This window comes from Neofelis nebulosa, chromosome X (assembly GCF_028018385.1).
Source record: "Neofelis nebulosa isolate mNeoNeb1 chromosome X, mNeoNeb1.pri, whole genome shotgun sequence".
Taxonomy (NCBI): domain Eukaryota; kingdom Metazoa; phylum Chordata; class Mammalia; order Carnivora; family Felidae; genus Neofelis; species Neofelis nebulosa.
Genome location: NC_080800.1, coordinates 98,998,491 through 99,018,283, shown reverse-complemented (window position 1 = coordinate 99,018,283; position 19,793 = coordinate 98,998,491). Strand labels below are relative to the sequence as shown.

General features: G+C 41.3%; 1 protein-coding gene across 1 annotated transcript in view; it reads left to right on the top strand.

The window, feature by feature from the left end:
* The first annotated feature begins 10,676 nt into the window (after nucleotides 1-10,676).
* Nucleotides 10,677-19,793, top strand: part of CUL4B (cullin 4B) — a 36,225-nt gene continuing 27,108 nt past the window's right edge. The window contains 6 exon segments of the mRNA XM_058714826.1: nucleotides 10,677-10,989; nucleotides 10,992-11,210; nucleotides 11,213-11,274; nucleotides 11,277-11,327; nucleotides 11,329-11,518; nucleotides 13,856-13,971. Coding sequence (XP_058570809.1) covers nucleotides 10,932-10,989; nucleotides 10,992-11,210; nucleotides 11,213-11,274; nucleotides 11,277-11,327; nucleotides 11,329-11,518; nucleotides 13,856-13,971 — 696 coding nt within the window. The 5' untranslated portion in view covers nucleotides 10,677-10,931.

Genomic DNA, 19,793 nt, shown 5'->3' with positions numbered 1-19,793 from the left:
AAGCAGCAGGAAAACAACACCCTCAAAAATCATGCTGGCCCTGGAACTGCCCGCTTCCCCAAGGCACACAATCCAAGAAACAAAATGGGCACAGCAGGAAAAAGGAGGCCAGACAAAAGAAGGGTGGTGGGTACTTCCAGACCAAAGAGTCTATATCACCAGAGCAGCGAGCCCACTAGGTGGTTCTCCAGCAGCCTGAGCTTGCCCACCTAGGAAAAACCACCCTTGAAACCTTACTGAGCCGTTACTATGTAATTGCTCGACTCCCATCACTCTGTGCCTCAGTCTCTCAACACTGCCTCCTCTGTGCTCAGAATAATGCCGAACAAGGCCCCACTGGGCCCATGGGAATCCAACGCTGTGGTCAGGCACCCTTCAAAGATTTAGAGGTAGACTTTACCAAAATAAGACCCAGCGGATGATACGAATATCTTTTGGTATTTATCTGCACGTTTTCGGGCTGGGTTGAAGCCTATCCCACACACACCAAAAAGGCAAGAGAAGTAACCAAGGCCTTGCCAAGGGGTATCATTCTCAGTTAACCAGAGGCTCAGACAATGGCCCAGCTTTCATGGCTGAGGTGGCACAACAAATAGCCAAAACCCTAGGTATCCAATGGAACTTACAGCCTACCAGCCCCAGAGTTCAGGGAAAGTGGAACGTATGAACCGGACCCTTAAATCAGCCATGGCAAAACTATGTCAGGAAACTAACTTGCCCTGGCCAGATACACTACCCCTAGCTCTTCTGTGAATACACTGCACACCCCGGGGAAAAAACAGGATTCTCCCCATTCGAGATCCTACGTGAAAGACCCCCTCCACTAGTCAAATTCAAGGGGGACCTGAAAGCTAGGGAATTGAGAAATACAAAAACGACTAAACGGACTAGGGAAAACTGTATTTGAGATACATAGATGGGTGACAGACAGGATGTCTATTTCCCTAGGAATAACTGTACACCTCCACAAACCTGGGGATCAGGTTTGGATAAAAGATTGGAAAAAGGAACTGCTTAAACCTACCTGGAAGGGACCTTCTTGTGCTAATCACACCCACAGCTCTCAAGGTGCAGGACTAACCTGGATCCACCATTCTGGAGTAAAGGCAGCCCACCTGTCACCTGACAACCACTTGGAATGAAAAGTAACTGCTAACAGAATGATCCTCTACAGACCACCCTTAAGGAGACAACAGACTATACGTGGCTGGCAGCCAACACCTGAGAACTCTCTGTAACCAGAAGCTTGAGGAAATCACCACGCAACTTAAGTGAACTATACCAAATCGTTCTCTCTCAGATTTCATTGTCATCCCCACCTATTTCTCTTTCCATACTCGTTGCTATACTCTTTGCTGTAGTGCTGGACCTGCTAACTGCCCAAGGGAGAGGACTGTGTCTCTTCCGAAATGAAGGTTGTTGCTTCTGTGTCATCCAATCAGGGAAAGTCTGAGGTACAGTCCAGCAGTGAAAGGAGTGAATCAACAAAGGAAGACAGGAACTAACAGATTCATGGAACTCTTGGAGCACCATATGGATGCTCCAGTTGGACTATTCTAGCTGTCGCTACTCTCCTTTGTATGATGAAGAACCCTAGCTGCCTCACCCCTTCCTTTGACGTCCCTGTCCAACAGGAGGAAGCCAGAATGGTCTTCGCCCCTCCTTTCATTTCTTGGGCCCCACAAACTGATTTTCTCTAAGTGCTACCGCAGCTGGAGAATCAAGAGGGGGGAATGAGAAGAAAAGCTTGCTAGTAAAAACAAGATAAAAGGGTCCAGCCAGATGCCCGAGGCTGGATTCTCCCCTTGCATACTTTTGGCTTCTGTAATCTTGTTTGCCTCCTGTGTCCACCAACTGCCCAGTTAGCACCACTGATAAGGGCCCCTTCCCCTTTTTCTTTTGTCTCTCAACACCCTACCATCCCAGCCATAAAGGAGGCTGATGCCAAGGTTTGGGGCTCAGGCTTTGGAGGTTACTCCACTGGGCCGGCACCGGTGCTAAGTAAACTGTCTTTTCTGATGCCCCGAGTGCCTGTGGCTTGTCTCTTCCTGGGCGCCAAGTATATGCTGTAACAGCCACAGCTCCAAGTAGGGGATACGAGTAAGGCCTGGTGCTAAGAAGCCTAGGAATTACTGTACCATAAATGAGACTGGGATGCTGCCTTAATTCCCCTCCATAGCACTCCAGGGGGATCAGTTAGGACAAACTAAACTATTCACTGACAACTAGTTTACTTGCTGATCCTGAATATGTCTTAGTCTTTCTCACCTTTAGGATTTAAACATGCACCCTAGTTTCCTTCTTTGTGCCCCTTGCCTCCTCCCATTCTCCTTGCCGGGTTAATTCCCACTTACCCTCATGGATTTAAATTGAATTATTTTCGGGGCACCTGGGTGGCTCAGTTGGTTGAGCTTCCGACTTTGGCTCAAGCCATGATCTTGGAATTCATGAGTTCCAGTTCTGCATCAGGCTCTGTGCTGACAGTTCAGAGCCTGGAGCCTACTTCAGATTCTGTGTCTCTCTCTCTACCCTTCCCCTGCTCATGGTCTCACTCAAAAAATGAAATAAAATGTTAAAAAATTTTAATTAAATTACTTTCTTTGGAAGCTATTTGTAACTCCCCACGCCCACCTTTTCTCTACCCCACCCCACCCCACCTTCCTAGGCTGTGCAGGTGTCTCTCTTCTGTGCTCCTAAAGCAGCTTTTATCACTCTGTTCTCTAATTGTCTGCCTCACCCACTAGGCCAATTGAGAACTGTTTGAGGGCAAGGGTTGTCTTTGTATACTCAGTGACAGGTCCTTAGGCAAGGCTTGTTCAGTGTTTGTCTAGATTTGGCTAGGAGAAGGAACTGGTTTCTACCTCTAGTGAAGATCAGCCATTGGGCTGAGGGTCCAGCCAAAGAATGGACTGATTCTCTAGAACCAAATTGCTACTGTCTTCTTAAATGTGCATTGCTTGCTGCTGGATCCTGCCTGAACTGAATCCAAGCTTGGTCTCCTATTGGGCTCTGTGATTTGGCTCATCTCAATAAAGGAGTGATTTTTTATTCCTCACTTTTTTTTCCTCTGGTGAGTGGGACCCTGAACGTCTTTTCCTAACTTGTCTATTACTTGAGACAATTTTATGGCATGTCTCCTTACTAAACTAGAAATTACAGGAAGTACCTTATTTGGGTTTGGAGAAAAAGTGTGTTTGGTTTACGTCTGTGTGCTTCGTGTCCTTGGCAAGTCATTTTTAAAAAAAATTTTTTTTTAACGTTTATTTATTTTTGAGACAGAGACAGAGCATGAACGGGGGAGGGGCAGAGAGAGAGGGAGACACAGAAGGAAGCAGGCTCCAGGCTCTGAGCCATTGGCCCAGAGCTCGACGCGGGGCTCGAACTCACGGAGTGTGAGATCGTGACCTGAGCTGAAGTCGGACGCTTAACCGACTGAGCCACCCAGGCGCCCCTTGGCAAGTCATTTAAACCTCCTTCTCTGAGTCTGTTTCTCATCTGTAAAATGGGGATGGCACCTGACCTATCTCACAGTGTGGTTATGAGGATAAAATAAGATTGTGTGTGAAAGTGCTTTGAAAAACTGTAAAATCAACCACAAATGGAATTTCGTATTAGTTCTGTATTCCCTTATGACATCTAGCACCATGCCTTGCCCAGAGTAGTTGCTCAATACATTTTTGTTGAATGACCAAATGAATTGGCAAGAAAAATAATGCTATTGGTGGGAATAAAGGACATTTAATGGAATCAGGAAAAACAGATCACTTGGCAATAGAAACATCCATATGGTGAATAATTCAGAGTTGGGCATTTATAGATAGTCCCAAATCTACATTCTCAATGTCTGGTCTTTGTTTTGTTTATAAAAAATATTTAAATTTCTTTGAATAAGCTTTTGGCAGCTGAGATAAACTTGACTAGATCTTAAATATGCAGTCATCACAAAGCAGGATTGGCCCCAGGCAATACTGTGAGGTCAGCAAAATGTACTCTCAGAAATCTTTCCTCCCCTGCTGGTAACTTTACCCCCACCCCCACATCCCCCCTTGCAATGCCTCGTCCTTGTTCTGTTTACCTCCAGGCATTTAGGACTTTTGTATTATCCTTTGTTCCCCAGAACCATTCACCTTAAAGGGTCAGGAACTGAGTCTCCCTGGCTAATTTGCATTTGAAAAAAGGATTCTTAGAGAAGGAGACTATTTTTATCAAAAGGAATGAATAAATAATTGTGAAATTTCGGGCATTAAAGAGTACAAAGGCTTATCAGCTTCATTCAAATCATGATGGTACTTAGTTCATCTACAGCTGTGGTCTCAATCTTGGAGGTATGTAGATTCACCCTGAGAACTTAGAAATAATGATAGTTGAGGCCCTACTCACAGAGATTCTAATTCAGTTGGACTGGTTTCAAACCTGGGCAAAGGTGTGTTGTTGTTTTTTTTTAAGTCCCCAGGCAATTCTGTTGTTTACTTGGAGTTGGGAACCACTGGTTTAAACCTAAATTGGCCTTGCTCTGGAGAAAAAGAAAAGCCAAATGCTATTGGAATATCAAACCTTGAAGCAGGCCGGGGGGGGGGGGGGGGGGGGCGGGGGGGGGGACTATGATAGTCATTGATAAAGTGAAGGGAAAGTTAAAAATAGGCCCAGCAACTCCACAATAAACAAGTGCATGGCAGCACCAAAGAAAAAAGTCATCTGTGGTTGATCCAGTCCCCTACCCCAAACCCACAGGGAAAATGTCCTGGCCCTAACTTTCAGTCCTGAAATCTGCTTTCCAGATGGTTCACGGTAGGAGTATAGGTAAAATCTCTGTGCTAAGGGGCTAAGTCCTCAAATGTTTGATGTACCCAAGTCTGTAAGTCTTAAGTTGATGAGATAATTTTACGTAGAAGATAAATGATTTTGTTAAAAATATGAGATCTGTGTTATATTTATTTACATTGCACTGAGCACCACAGGTTTAGCATTTTTTATCAAGTTTCTTGCTTTATAAAGCAACTCTAGGAGGGGTGCCTGAGTGGCTCAGTCGATTAAGCGTCTGACTTTATTTTTTAATTTTTTTTAACGTTTATTTATTTTTGAGACAGAGAGAGACAGAGCATGAACGGGGGAGGGGCAGAGAGAGGGAGACACAGAATCTGAAACAGGCTCCAGGCTCTGAGCTGTCAGCACAGAGCCCGACGCGGGGCTGGAACTCACGGACCACGAGATCATGACCTGAGCCGAAGTTGGCCGCTTAACCGACTGAGCCACCCAGGCGCCCCAAGCGTCTGACTTTGGCTCAGGTCCTGATCCCATGGTTCGTGGGTTTGAGCCCCACGTCAGGCTCTGCTGCCAGCTCAGAGCCTAGAGCCTGTTTCTGATTCTTTGTCTCCCTCTCTCTCTGCTCCTCCCCTGCTCACGCTCTCTCTCTCTCTCTCTCTCTCTCTCTCTCAAAAATAAACATTAAAAAAAAAAGCAATTCTAGGATGGGCAAAGGGTGTAGTTGGATCATCTTTGCTTAAGCTTTGACCTCCTCAGTCGTCTCCTAGCAGCCCCTTGCTGTTGAGAGCATCACAGAGCCCTTATTATGACATCATGTTGACTACCTCACCACTGCCTGGTTTAACTTTTCTGTACTTCCCTGCTTCAAAGATGGTCCTTCAGAAAGGCCGATAGGCAGCATGGACTACGTTTTACCCACCAGTTGTCTTTTCTAGACACATTCTTAAACAATGCTTGCTGCAGAAATATCTTTAGTATTCTCCTGAGCAATCACTATCTCCTATTTAAGGAAGATTCCACCTGTGGACAACAAGGCTTCCAGGGGTGTCTATCACTGACAAATCGCTGCTCTGAGATGTCTGGAGAAGACACAAAACAAAGTAACTTGGGGAATTCCCGTGATCAGAAAAGGGAATCAGGTTATACTCTTTTTAAAGTTTTTTAGAATTTTAGTTATTTTGAGACACAGAGACAGCATGAGCAGGAGAGGGGCAGAGAGAGGGAGAGAGAGAGAAAGAATCCCAAGCAGACTCTGCACTATCATTGCAGAGCCTGATGTGGGGCTAGAACTCACGAACTGTGAGATCATGACCAGAGCCGAAACCAAGAGTCGGACGATTAACTGATGACTGAGCCACCACAGCACCCCTCTCTTTTAGAGACATGCCTGCCAAAATAGGGGAATGGACATTAGAAAAACTTGTCCTCTGTTTTTGTATATCTTTATACATGTTTACCTTTATAAGAAGCTACAGGTTTATTTATTTGCTTGATTAAAAGAATACCAGTAGTAACTATACTTCATCTGGCAGCACTGTAAAGTTTAATTAATGTTTCTAAGGTATGAGTTGAACTCACAAGATGAAAGATTCTATATATGGAATATGTATTAAGTGCCCAATCTGGTTTAGTCTGATAATGGCCATAATTGTATGGTGTTCTACATTGCAGTCTTGATTATTGTGGTTTCAGTGAGTTCAACCTTGAGAAATGTATTTTAATGTTGAGAATGTGTTTAACAACGGTTGGCAAATGTTTGGGTGTACTTGATTCTTGATGTAAAAGATGTTTTACAAAGAAATATGGAAGGTTTTTCTTTTTAAATTGGTTCAAGGGTCCAAGAAGACACAAAATTCTGGTCCTCACACATCATATAGTAATATCTAAGTTGGTTTGTGCCACAAAATCTAAATGCTAAATAAAAAAAAATCATTATTAAAATTACATCTCCATATTAAGATATGCTAAATATGTGAGGATTGAGCTGGCACAAAATAAGGTTGTTAAGATATCAAAAGGAAGATTCTCATTAATCACCAAGATAAAAAAGAAAAATATTTTTCCACAAAACTCATTTGAGGATATTTCATGGAAAACTTAAATAGTAGGTAGGACTGCTGGGTCATTCAAAGTGAGCTAGTGCTCAAGAGCCAAGGATCTGTGCTTTTAGAGCTAACATGTAACTTGGAAAACTGAAGGGCTTAGATAATCTTGTCAGATTGGGAGCTATTATTACCAGAGTGTAGTTGAATATTAACAAGACTCAGCTATGCTTTATGTTAGTATAAAAGTTTATCTTTGTATGGCAAAAGCAGTTTTCTACCTTTATGTCCATTCCCTTTCTGTTGTACTAATATTTGTAATTTTAAAAATAGCCAGCACTTCCATATACCCTTTAAGAAATATAATTACATGAATTAAAACAAGGCCCATTTTTTTGGTCTTGAAAAGTACTTGGTTAAAATGCAAATCCTTCTAGGGGCGCCTGGGTGGCTCAGTCGGTTAAGCATCGGGCTTCAGCTCAGGTCACCATCTCGCAGTCCGTGAGTTCAAGCCCCGCGTCGGGCTCTGGGCTGATGGCCCAGAGCCTGGACCCTGCTTCCGGGGTTCTGTGTCTCCTCTCTCTCTGCCCCGTCCCCGTTCATGCTCTGTCTCTCTCTGTCTCAAAAATAAATAAACGTTAAAAAATTTTTTTTAAATAAAAAAAATGCAAATCCTTCTAGAAAATGTATCAATTTGGGCCATTATCAGCTGGCCCATCCACACACCCTTCTAAGAAATTATAACTACACAAATTGGAACAACCTTGTTCATTGAATCCGGAAAATTAGCTAATCTTCCCTTGTAAAGATGTAAAGACGCGGCATTATTTTCTCATTCAATGAAATTTTCAGTATTTACTTTGCATTTACAGTTGTTCAGCATCGTGTGAAATATGAGACACACTAAAGGAAGGTTTAGTGCTTTAGGATACCTTTCCTGGCTTTAAGAGTTGACAGTCATTTTAGGCAGCCAGAACAAAATGGTACATTCAAAACAGATAGGAATCCATTCCCCCTCTTTTTGGCCTCCATCTCTGTTCTCTATGGTCCTAGGGCCTAAGTTCCATTAGAGCCTTGCTCTCAGCCAATTGTCATCAAACAGCACAAAGCTGATAGTGGTGATAGTGGTTCCAGGTGGTACCTCTTCTAGGAGGATTTGCATTTTAACTACAGACTTATGAAGACCTAAATTTTTTAAATAAATAAATAAATAAATAAATAAATAAATAAATAAATAAATAAAGTGGGCTTGTATGACAGCTAGAAAATTGATTCATTCTTAGAGTTCTGATTTGTCTCTCTAAAACTATTCAATACAAACTGCTTTTATTGCACCCACAGTCCTGTTACTCCCCTGCTTTTAAAAGCCTAGCTTGCTTCCTCCTTTCCTTGCTGTCTAACCTAGCCCACAGAGTAGACCAGATTTTTGGCTTTGTGTGCCAGAGGAGGGAAGGAAACATTCTTCCTCTACCCTTCAAGGTCTTCCAGCTGGATTAAGAATTAAATTCACAGGAGACAGATTAATAGGAGGAAAAAAACCCCAAAATTTTATTACGTGGGCACAGAGATCTCGAGAAATGACCAAGGCAGGCAGTTCTTAATGCATTTTAGACAATGAGACAGTAAATTTGTGAGGAATTGAAGGGATAAAGAAAACAGGTGTTTGAGAGCTTTAATTAAATTACGGAATTCTAAGCGGAATTTAGGCTGAGGTAGATTAGAAAAACGTTGGTTTCTGCAGCTTTCTCAGCTTTACTGGTGATAAGGATGTCTTTTTCTTTCTTAGTACAGGGAGCATATTTGCCTTATGGGAGATTTGTTTCTTGCTTTCAGGGGGACAGAACAGGGTCTGCGTGTTCTTGTGCCAGTGGTTTCCCAAGTAGCTTCAATTCAAAATAATCAATATGCCATTGTGTTACATTTTGGGTGGCCTGCTCTTGGCCTCTACCCAGGCACTCTTGAGCCTCATTTTCCTTGCTTCTAACTAGACATCTTACTTGGTAGCTTCATTGCACTTTCCGTATTTCCATAAACAGGCCAGGCCCTTTCACAACTCCCTGCTTTGCCCATTTGCACTGCCCAGAATGCCTTTGACCTTCCCCCTCACTCGTCTTTTTGGCAGTTCCCACTCTGACACCCAGCATAAACAATTCCTATGTGAAACCGATTATTCCAAAATTCTTCCGAATTTCTTGATTCACATGTTTCCGGAGCACTTTGTACATATGTTATACAACTGTTAGGGAAATTAGTTTTGAAACCCTCTTCCCCTACTGGCTTCTCAATGGTAGGGACCTGATATCATGTGTGGCATAAAGTCTTTCAGTTGGATGTTTCTGCAATTAGAATGATCAACAGGTTGGCAGATTTAGTTTTATTTGACATTGTGCCCCCCCCATGCCCTCAGGTTAAACAAAAACTCCCAGCAGGAAATTTACAAGGTTAGTGCTGCTAATTTAACCACATTTAGAGGTTTGTTCTTAAGAGTAATCTATTTTGGAATTGGGGCTTGTGGAATATATTGGTAGAAAACATTGATTTTTGCCAATATCATTCTTCCAAAATGTGTTCTTTGAAACAGTTCTGAATTGAGATTTGGTAAAAGTCGCTTTGTTTGGTCTGTAAATTATTGGATTAATGACTGAGGAGGTCGTTGTGTATTGTGTGTGTGTGGGGGGGTGTTAGTTACCTGCTTGTTTCTTGGACCTTAGAATGCACCCTAACTCTGGCCAGCCATCTTAGAAAATGCTCCTGGTAGGAAGGTAAAAAGATTTTACAGCTACGTTACTGAAAAAGGTATCAAAACTCAGGCCCTATTCAGTGTTGGGTCAGCAGTGTCCTTGACATAAGAGAAATAATTTATAGCTCAATCGAAGCAAAAACTCATTTTCTTTGTATCTAACATCGTTTTCCTTTCCTATTTTAACGTCAGGACATTCCTTCTTAGCAGCAGGCATAATGCCATGATCATATTTTCCTTCATTTCGGGTTACTCCCCATGCCTTACAACCCCTCCTTATTCCTTTATCTCTTTCAAAGTTTCCATTCTCGGTTCCCTTACTTTTTACTCCCTCCCTTCCTGTCTTCCTCCTCCTCTTTTTTCCCAGCTAGCTCACCCCGCCCCTCACCGTCACCACCTTCCCTCCCCTTCAGGCTCCTTCCCGCTGCTTCTCCCGCCACCTTCCCCCTACCCCGCCCGCCTCGCGTTCACAAAGCTCCAATCAGGAGCTCGGGAGGTGTCTAGAAAGCCCGCCCCCTCCTCCCTTTCCACTTCTCTTACCCCCCTTTTCTCCCTCCCCCACCCCCCCCACTCAAGTCCTGCGGACCTGGGGGCTTCGGGATCTGGGCGCTATGAAAAGTGTCTGCCCAGTCACTTCCGGTAAGGGCGCTGCAGCGCGAAGCTTCCCGCGGGACCGTTAAGGAGGGGGTGGGAGTTACCGGCGGACCGGGGGAGGAGAGTGCTGCCAAGGAAGGGGAGCGGGAGAGGGAGGGGGAGGAACAGCGAGAGCTAGGGAAGGAGCACGAGCGTCTTGGGCGCCTTAGCTGCCGCTTTCCCGCCGCCTCCCCAGGAGCCAGCACCCCCGCCCCTCGGGCGCCTTGCAGTGCTTCTCTCCACCCCCCACTCCCGAGGACAGACGCCGCCCCTCCCTCGCCGCCGCGTGACCGGAAGTGGCGCCATCTTTAGCCTCTTGTGCTATTGACAATAACAAGCCTTGGTTCTCTCCCCCTCCCCCCTCCCCCCAACCACGGCATCTCCCCTCCCAGAGAGAGGGAGAACAGGAGGAGGAGCTGCAGCCTCACAGACCTCACTGAGTCGCTCTCACCGGCTCAGTTACCTACAAGGGGGGACATAGAAAAGAGCAGAGGGGAGAGAGAGACCGAAAAGCAGGGGAGGGGGACGGCACCGCCGTTTACCTGTCTGCCTCCTCATTCGCTCTCCCCCCCTCGTTCTGCTCACTCCTGGTGTCAGCCTATCCGCCTTCCCAAACCCTCCCATTCCCCCGGTGTAGCCCCCCCTTCACTTTCCTTCTCGTCCTCTGTGTTTCTCCTCTCTTTCTTCCCTTCCCCCTCTAGCATTGCACCTTCTCTCCTACACGCACGCAGGCATATAAACGTAGGTTTTTGATGCTCCTCTGCCTGTTGACCCCCGCTATTTTCATGTTTCCAACAGGTTTTTCTTCCCCAATCCCTCAGCTGCTGCTGCTGCTCAGGAGGTCAGATCTGCCACTGATGGTAATACCAGCACCACTCCGCCCACCTCTGCCAAGAAGAGAAAGTTAAACAGCAGCAGCAGTAGCGGCAGTAATAGTAGTAACGAGAGAGAAGACTTTGATTCCACCTCTTCCTCTTCCACTCCTCCTTTACAACCCAGGGATTCGGCATCCCCTTCAACCTCGTCCTTCTGCCTGGGGTTTCAGTGGCTACTTCCAGCCACGTACCGATACAGAAGAAGCTGCGTTTTGAAGACACACCCTGGAGTTTGTAGGGTTTGATGCGAAGATGGCTGAGGAATCCTCCTCTTTCTTCCTCCTCATCTTCACCAACTGCTGCAACATCTCAGCAGCAGCAACTTAAAAATAAGAGTATATTAATCTCTTCTGTGGCTTCGGTGCATCATGCAAACGGCCTAGCCAAATCTTCTACCACCACTTCTAGCTTTGCTAACAGCAAGCCTGGCTCTGCTAAGAAGTTAGTGATCAAGAACTTTAAAGGTAACCAAGGCCAAAATCCATAATCACCTACTAAGGATTTGACACTTGAGCGGTCACGTGCTCTGTTTATGTTAATATATTAAACAGTATAGAGGTGGCCTAATGTTTTATGCATAATCAATGAGGTGGAGGGAGGTCCTTTTTTGGGTGGAGGGTTCATTTTCCGGGGGTGGTTAGTATCCTTGTGCTGAAGCATACACCGAGTGTTTCTGGGCAGTATTTTGAGGTCTGGCTCAGCTTCTTCTATCTACTGTTACTCATTACAATACTGAGAATCGGTATGATTGATCCGGATTTTACAGGTGAGAAATTTGTATTCTAAAGAGGTTTATTTATTTCAGGTGCATAGTGAGCTTTTGTACTGGTGATTTTTATTTTTATGCTTCAGTAGGCCACATTTTCTAGTCCCTAGAAATGCAGGTAGCAATGGTGATCTTTTCATGCTCAGTGAAGATTTATAGTTAGATTTGTAATGTTGAACATTATATTCTTGAAACCCCTTGTGGAAGCAGTATTTGGAGAAAAATATTTATGATCTCTGCATTTCTTTCCAAAGGTAGGGTTTGGAAGTCAAAAATACTGTGTATACAGATAAGTAGTAACTCTGTACCACTAGTTTAAAGATGGGAACAATTACTACATCTTTTTTTTTTTTCACTAAAATGGGTTGTAAAGTACTGACCTGCAGTTCAAATTTAGGAAAATTTGTTCATTTTACATTTGAGATATGTGATTGAGAGTATTATGAATGCACTGATGTATATAAAATCAACAGATTTTGAGCTGAATTACTTTTTTCTGTTAACTGTGTTTCTAGTTTTCTGACTTAGTTTTTCAACACCCTTAACTGGCAGGTAATAGATGCTAAGAGGTTTATTAAACGGAGAAATAAATGAATGAACTTAAGTAATATTTACCAGATAAGTGCCTTGTGGGTAAATATTAGTATTCAGAAAATTAGCTTCTTGGTGCTTGTGTTTTCAACATTAGTGTGAAAATCAAGAATATGCTCTATTTTGTCTAAAGCAGAGGGTTATAGTGTTTATTTTTAACCTTCTCTTTTTTTTCTGTCATTCTTCTCCCATCCCCAGGTTCTCAAGAGTGTTGTAATCTTTCTGGTTTAATAGTATACTTTTCTGAAGTGAATGTGAATTGTAATTGACTAATGTGTTCACTGTTCCACTCCAAGTATATGGATGTAATAGCCAAGGATTTTTAAAGAGATGAGCTTTATCCCTAATTTCATTTGCATACTGGTTTCAGAGATTTTGTTTGGGTTTTTTTCTCTCCCTCTTAAACTAAAAAACACATTAAGACATTTGAATGTTTTAATTAAAAAAATATTCCTTGTTGGTCAATGAAGTTTAAATTAAGGCCCGGGTTAAGATATTCCTTTCCACTCTGAAAATGCTATATAGGTTCTGGAGTCATTTGGATGTTTTAATTTTTAAAAATTTTACTCTGCTCATAGATGGAATTTAAATTAAAACCTGAGTTAAGATGTTTCTTTTCATTTGTAGATGCTGCATAAATTTATGTGAGAGTCAAACAGACTTGGATTAGAATTCCAGTTTTGCTATTGATTAGCTATGATGACCTTGGGCAAGCCTTACTAAATCGAGTCTTCTGGCCTCAGTTTCCTCTGTTGCAAAATAGGGGTGATAATACCTTCCTTAGAGCGTTGTTAGGAAGATTAAGAGATTTATAAAGTACCTGTACATAGTAGACATTCAGTATTTCAAATCTCAGGTACAAAATGCATGTCAACTGACTTGCTAGGTTTTACATGTCCTCGAATAAGATCAGGATTGTTATTTTTTTATCTGTGATTCTTGAATTTTTATTTTTTGAAGCAATACAGTCAATAGAAAAAAAAAACTTCACCTAAAGGTGAATTCTAATAGGTGAGTCAAAATGACGAACAATATTCTGGCATTTCAAATTTTATTCTTTATGCTAAGCTTAAATACAGTAGTTACTTTATTTTTTATTTTTTTATGTTTATTTATTTTTGAGAGACAGAGCGTGACTGGGGGAAGGGCAGAGAGAGAGGGAGACACAGAATCCGAAGCAGGATCCAGGCTCTGAGCTGTCAGCACAGAGCCCAACACGGGGCTTGAACTCATGAACTACAAGATATGACCTGAGCCGAAGTCGGATGTTTAACCTTCTGAGCCACCCAGGCGCCTCCAGTAGTTACTTTAATATTTAGATGTAATAATTATAAAAATCAAAATTTACTCTTAAAAAGCAGTAATACTATTATTGCACTTTTAATGGATCCTTTCGTTACCATATACTATATATTCTGACATCAACTTTCTACATATTATCTAGATAAGCCTAAATTACCGGAGAACTACACAGATGAAACATGGCAGAAACTGAAAGAAGCGGTGGAAGCTATCCAGAATAGTACTTCAATTAAGTACAATTTAGAAGAACTCTATCAGGTACGTGTTAATGTGGATAGCCAGATTTGGCTAGCATATATTGAGGTGGGATGTATATGGATTTTACTTTGAAATGAGTCCTTCTGTAGACTTTTGGTTCTCTTCTAATTACAATTTCTTGGTTAACTTATGCATTCTTTTTTTTTTTTTAATTTTTTTTTCAACGTTTATTTATTTTTGAGACAGAGAGAGAGACAGAGCATGAACAGGGGAGGGGCAGAGACAGAGGGAGACACAGAATCTGAAACAGGCTGCAGGCTCTGAGCAGTCAGCACAGAGCCCGACGCGGGGCTCGAACTCACGGGCCGTGAGATCATGACCTGAGTCGAAGTCCCAAAGTCGGACGCTTAACCGACCAAGCCACCCAGGCGCCCCACTTATGCATTCTTTTATAATCAAACCACATACTCTGACATTCTGACATAAACTATGAGTACAGTCATATTGGTATATTTCGGGTTTATTTTGGACCCTTCTGATTAGGATTTACAGTAAGGAGTACCTTGGTATAATCAAGGTTTTACCTATAATGGAATCCTATAGCCTAGATCCCAAAGATGATATCTGGTAACATCATTCTGTTGTGGCACTTCTTGCTAAGTGGTGTTATTTGCCTATAGGAAGGGCCTCAAGAAATGCAGATACTCTGTATTTTATCCTTCTTCCTTTGTAGTAGTAGACTTTTGCCATTTCTTTTTCTTTTGAGAGAGATTGAGACAGAATGCGAGAGGGGGAGGGCAGAGAGAGAGGGAGACACAGAATCAGAAGGGGGCTTCAGGCTCTGAGGTGTCAGCACAGAGCCTGATGTGGGGCTTGAACTCCAGAGCCGTGAGATCATGACCTGAGCCGAAGTCAGATGCTCAACTGACTGAGCCACCCAGGCGCCCCGCCATTTCTTTTTCTTGCTCTTTACGTTTGTCTTATCTTCTGGACTGCAAGACCATCCTTAGCCAAAAAAATGAGCAGTCCGGTGACTTCCTCTGAGGTTCAGGTTTGTTTCTTTTGCTTAACAGATGGGTCTATATTTGAAGTGTTTGGTTTAAATATACTGTTAAGGGCAATTACTGATTTAGACTTCTTACTACTAAGGTATTTTTCCCTACTGTATTTTTGACACAACCACTTCAAGAAGTTACTTTCCATTATAGCGTCAGCAGTTGCATATAAAAAAATATTTCAGAATCTAGTAGGTTGAATTGTTTTTTTTATTTTTAATTTTTTTAAGTTTATTTGTTTTGAGAGAGCGCACACACACAGGGATGTGGCGAGAGACAGGGAGAAAGAGAATCCCAAGCAGTTTCTCTGCTGTCAGCGTTTAGTCTAACTTGGGGCTCAGACTCACAAACCATGAGATCATGACCTGAGCTGAAACCAAGAGTCAGGAGCTTATCCAAATGAGCCACCCAAGCACTCTTAGAGTCTTTTATATTGATAAATACCTTGTAAGAAGTTAAGTTGGTTCATCTCATCAGAATTTGTAGTTTTCATCTATTGACTTTAGTTGCAGAGGCTGTGTAGTAATGGACAAACACTGGGTTAGGAGTCAGGAGACAGATTTGGGATCTGGTTTTGGCTGCTATCACCTTTGTGATCTTGAGCAAGAAATTAGACACTCTCTCAACTTCAGTTTGCTTCTCTGTAAAATAAGGGAAAGAAGAACTGTCCTATCTACCTCATGGAGCTACTTGTAAGAATCCAGTAAGATGTGAGAAACACCTCGAAGCACTATGATCTAGAAATACAAGATGATATCACTAGTACAGCTCTTTCATAAGTCACAGTGTGGCTTTTTCACTTGTAATAAGCCAATTAAGATCACCAGTTTCTGTTGCTTTGAAAATTGAATGAGTCAGTGCATGCAAAACACTCAGAACAACGTCCGAACCATAGTAATAATGTTATACAGTATTCTAATCCTTATAAAGCTATGGAAGTATCAGGTAGTGGTGGTAGTAGTAGGAAGTTATTACTTAAGAATGAGCCCACCTTACTTGGCTTTGTTGGTATATTGCACATGTGGCTCCTGAGTTGTACAATACTAAAAGTAGAATTACGGGATTGGAGTTGGAAGGGCTTCAAGAGATAAGATCATGTAGTCCAAAAGCTTTTTTCATATAGTGCAGGTGACAGTCTACAAAGCAGGTGCATCTTTTATTATTTCATTTAAGCATTGTAGAAGAAACCTTTTGTGAAGTGGATAAGGGAGTGCTTATTATTCCTCTGTTGATGAGGAAACTGAGTCTCAGGGAAGTTAAATAATGAGATGCCTAAGTTTCAAGTCCAGTGCATTTTTACTACTATGCTGCTTCACTAATACACCACAGCTCTTTGAATACCTTTGTAGTGCAGTGTTTGAGGCAAATAAATACTTCACTTTAGGGAAAAAACTTTGTCATCAAAGAAGGTAATTTTTTCATTCGTGTACGTATATGGTGTTTATTTGGATATGCTGGTGTACAGCATCTTTAGTTTCAATAATGTTATTTTATATATTTTGTATTTATGGCAGATTGTGATTGCTAATGAAGCCTATTTACTTTACCTTGAATATTTTTCTAGAGTTTTGGGGTTCAAAAATATTTCTCCTGGGGTGTCTGGGTGGCTCAGTTAAGCGTCTGACTTTGGATCAGGTCGCGATCTCAAGGTTGGTGGGTTCGAGCTCTGTGTTGGGTTCTGCGCTGAGCCTGCTTTGGGTTCTGTCTCCCTCTCTCTCTCTCTGCCCCTCCCCCGCTAGCACAGGCGTGTCCTCCCTCCCTCCCTCCCTCTCTCTCTCTCTCTCTCTCTCTCTCTCTCTCTCTCTCTCAAAATTAAAGAAACATTAAAAATTTTTTTCCTGATAAATTGATTCTGTTAAATGTCTTTGTTTCAGGAGCTCATAGCTTACATTTTTTCTGTTTTTCCTTTCCTGTATTTCAGAATTATTACATGCTATTGTTCAGTGGCATTTCTTTAGCCTAAAATCAGTGATACAGCTTTTTAACTCTTTGCATTTTTCATAGTTCTTTACTATTTCTGCTTTAATAAATTCAAAAGCATTTGTTTATAACTGTTTTTGTTTTTGACTTTAATTTTATAAATGCTCGTTTGGATCATTCTCAGAAAGTTTATTTTGAGATGTTCAAGTTCACAAAAAGATAAAAAGATAAAGGGAGTAAAGTTCATACCATCTGGATTTCAGGTGCTTGTTTAATTTTGACTGGTTGAAATGTAAATTAAAAGTACTCTCCTAAAAAAAAAAAAAAAAGTACTCTCCTAAAATTGAAACTGTAGAAGTATGTAGTATTACACCAAGCAAAAGTTCACCAAACCTCTCATTCCCCCATGCTATCCTTTGTATCTGAAGTAAACGCTTATTTGGCATATATCTATGCAGAACTTTTTTCTCTGCACGCAAACGGTTTTAAAGCTTAATCATAGAAGTCCCTAGTATGGATGGCATGTACTGCCTCCCTGAGTTTTTAGTTTCTAGAACAGAATATGTGGTTCTGAGTGCATTTGCAAGAAACAAATGTCTTTTAAGGGTGATTTTAAATGAGAATTGTACTTGAGTTTAAAAATATCTTTCCTCGACAACCTTGAAATCCTGGTAAGTGTGAGGCAGTGGTTGGTTAATGTTATTTTAGTTTGGGGGATTTTTTTTGTTTGCTTATTTTTGATTGACTACAGATAGGAGTATGGTTAAGTGCACTGACTTTTGAGTTGATCAGCCTGATTTAGATTAGAGATCTGCCACTCATGATAACTTTGGGCAAGTTACTCCCCTAAGCCTTGTTTTCCTCATTTGCAAAATGGAAGAGTAACATTATCTTTGTGTTAGGGTTGTTTAGTTGTAAACAAAATACTGCAGAAAAACTGCTTGTTACAATGTCTACTGTTTGTTGGTGTCATCATTGATAATGATGATAATAAATGAGTCTTTTAAAAAGATATCTTTATTTTTAGATTACCCTTTACTGTACAGCTCTAAAGCCACATGTTATAAAATTCTAAATCCACACTGAGTCAGAACAGCTGGCTGATAAATAGATTACATTCCAGATACGTGTCAGTAGACATCATTAGCCAAATTGAAAGAATAGTAAAGAGAGGAACTCTCTAGGAACAAGGATCTTTTACTTCTCAAGAATATGTCTTGTTTTTTACATGTGATATCTTATAATAGTTGGAATTTTGGGTGTTTTAAATAATGGGATTATTTTTCTTACGTACTCAGCCTTGTATAAGTAGCTGTATAGTCTTTTAAAATCAGCTACCTTTTTTGGAGGTGGCTGGTAGTTTATATATGATAATATAACATTTATTCTTAATATAAATGTTTATTTTATTTGAAGGCAAGTCTAGTCCATACTTCAATTCTGATGGAAATAATTTTATGTATTATTAATAATAGTTGGGGGGGGGGGACGCCTGGATAGCTCAGTTGGTTAAGCGTACCACTCTGATTTTGGCTCAGGTCATGATCTCAAGGTTTGTGGATTCAAGCGCCATGTCTGGCTCGCTGCGGACAGTGAGGTGCCTGCTTCAGATTCACATCCTCTGTCTCCATCTCTCTGTGCCCCTCCCCTCCTCATACTCTCTCTCAAAAATAAACAAACATTTTTTTTTTTTAAAGTGCGACTACAAATTCTTAGTCCTTGATAATTTTAGTCTTATTTAAATCCTTTTTTACTAGCTGTAAAAAGAAAAATAATTTAGGTTTCATGTCTGGTTTCCTTTCTGTAAGTTCTTAGTTTTTGATATATTTTGAGTATCTTATTGTAGCCATTTTTCCTAAATGTAAAAAGATAAATTAGATTTTATTGCTGTATCGTTTGTTGAAAACTTGGTGGTGTGTTTTCCTTTCTTTAAATATATGGTTTGAAAAATAACACCCAACCCATTAGGCCAACGGCCAGAGTTCAGCACCCTGTGGGAATTTAATATCTTTCTTGGTGTCTATCGTTGTTAAATGAGAAAAATTTCTAGGTTTCCTCCCTTACTGTGTATATTTTTGTAGTTTTTGTATTTTTTATTCTTATTTTAGTCCTTTTCATTTTTTTATTCTAGTGTTACTACTTACCCTCATTTCTGTTCCTTCTCTTGCCCCATGTGCAATCTTATGTGCCTTTGCTGTCTTAAATCCTGTATTCCCCAAAGCATCAAATTTCAGGAACTATAGTTTTACATTTTGTTTGCTACATGTTTACGTTTCTTTGGAGTGTGTGGTTTTGTTTGTTTCAGACAAACACTTTTTTTTCAGACAAACATGTTTTTGATGTGATATGTATGGATTTTGGAGGGGAGGGGCTGAGGTTTTGGGGAATAAAGGTTAGAAACTTGTTAGAATGTTCTATTTTATATCTGACTACATTGAAAAAGAATTTAAAAAAAAAATTTTTTTTAACGTTTATTTATTTCTGAGACAGAGAGAGACAGAGCATGAACGGGGGAGGGTCAGGGAGAGAGGGAGACACAGAATCTGAAACAGGCTCCAGGCTCTGAGCTGTCAGCACAGAGCCCGACGCGGGGCTCGAACTCACGGACCGCGAGATCGTGACCTGAGCCGAAGTCGGACGCCCAACCGACTGAGCCACCCAGGCGCCCCTGAAAAGGAATTTTTAAGGCAGCATATTTACCAGTAATGATTAGGAGCTTAAGTAAAAAGATAATTTTATTTAAGAGACTTTTAAAATGATCTAGAATCTGCTTGATATAAATAGTTGCATGTGAAATGAGACATGAAACAATACTAAATACATTTCTAATAGTTCATTTCAAAGATCTGGAATAAAATAGAGCTTATCCCAAACTTTAAGTAGTTATTTAACATTTTCCTATTCATG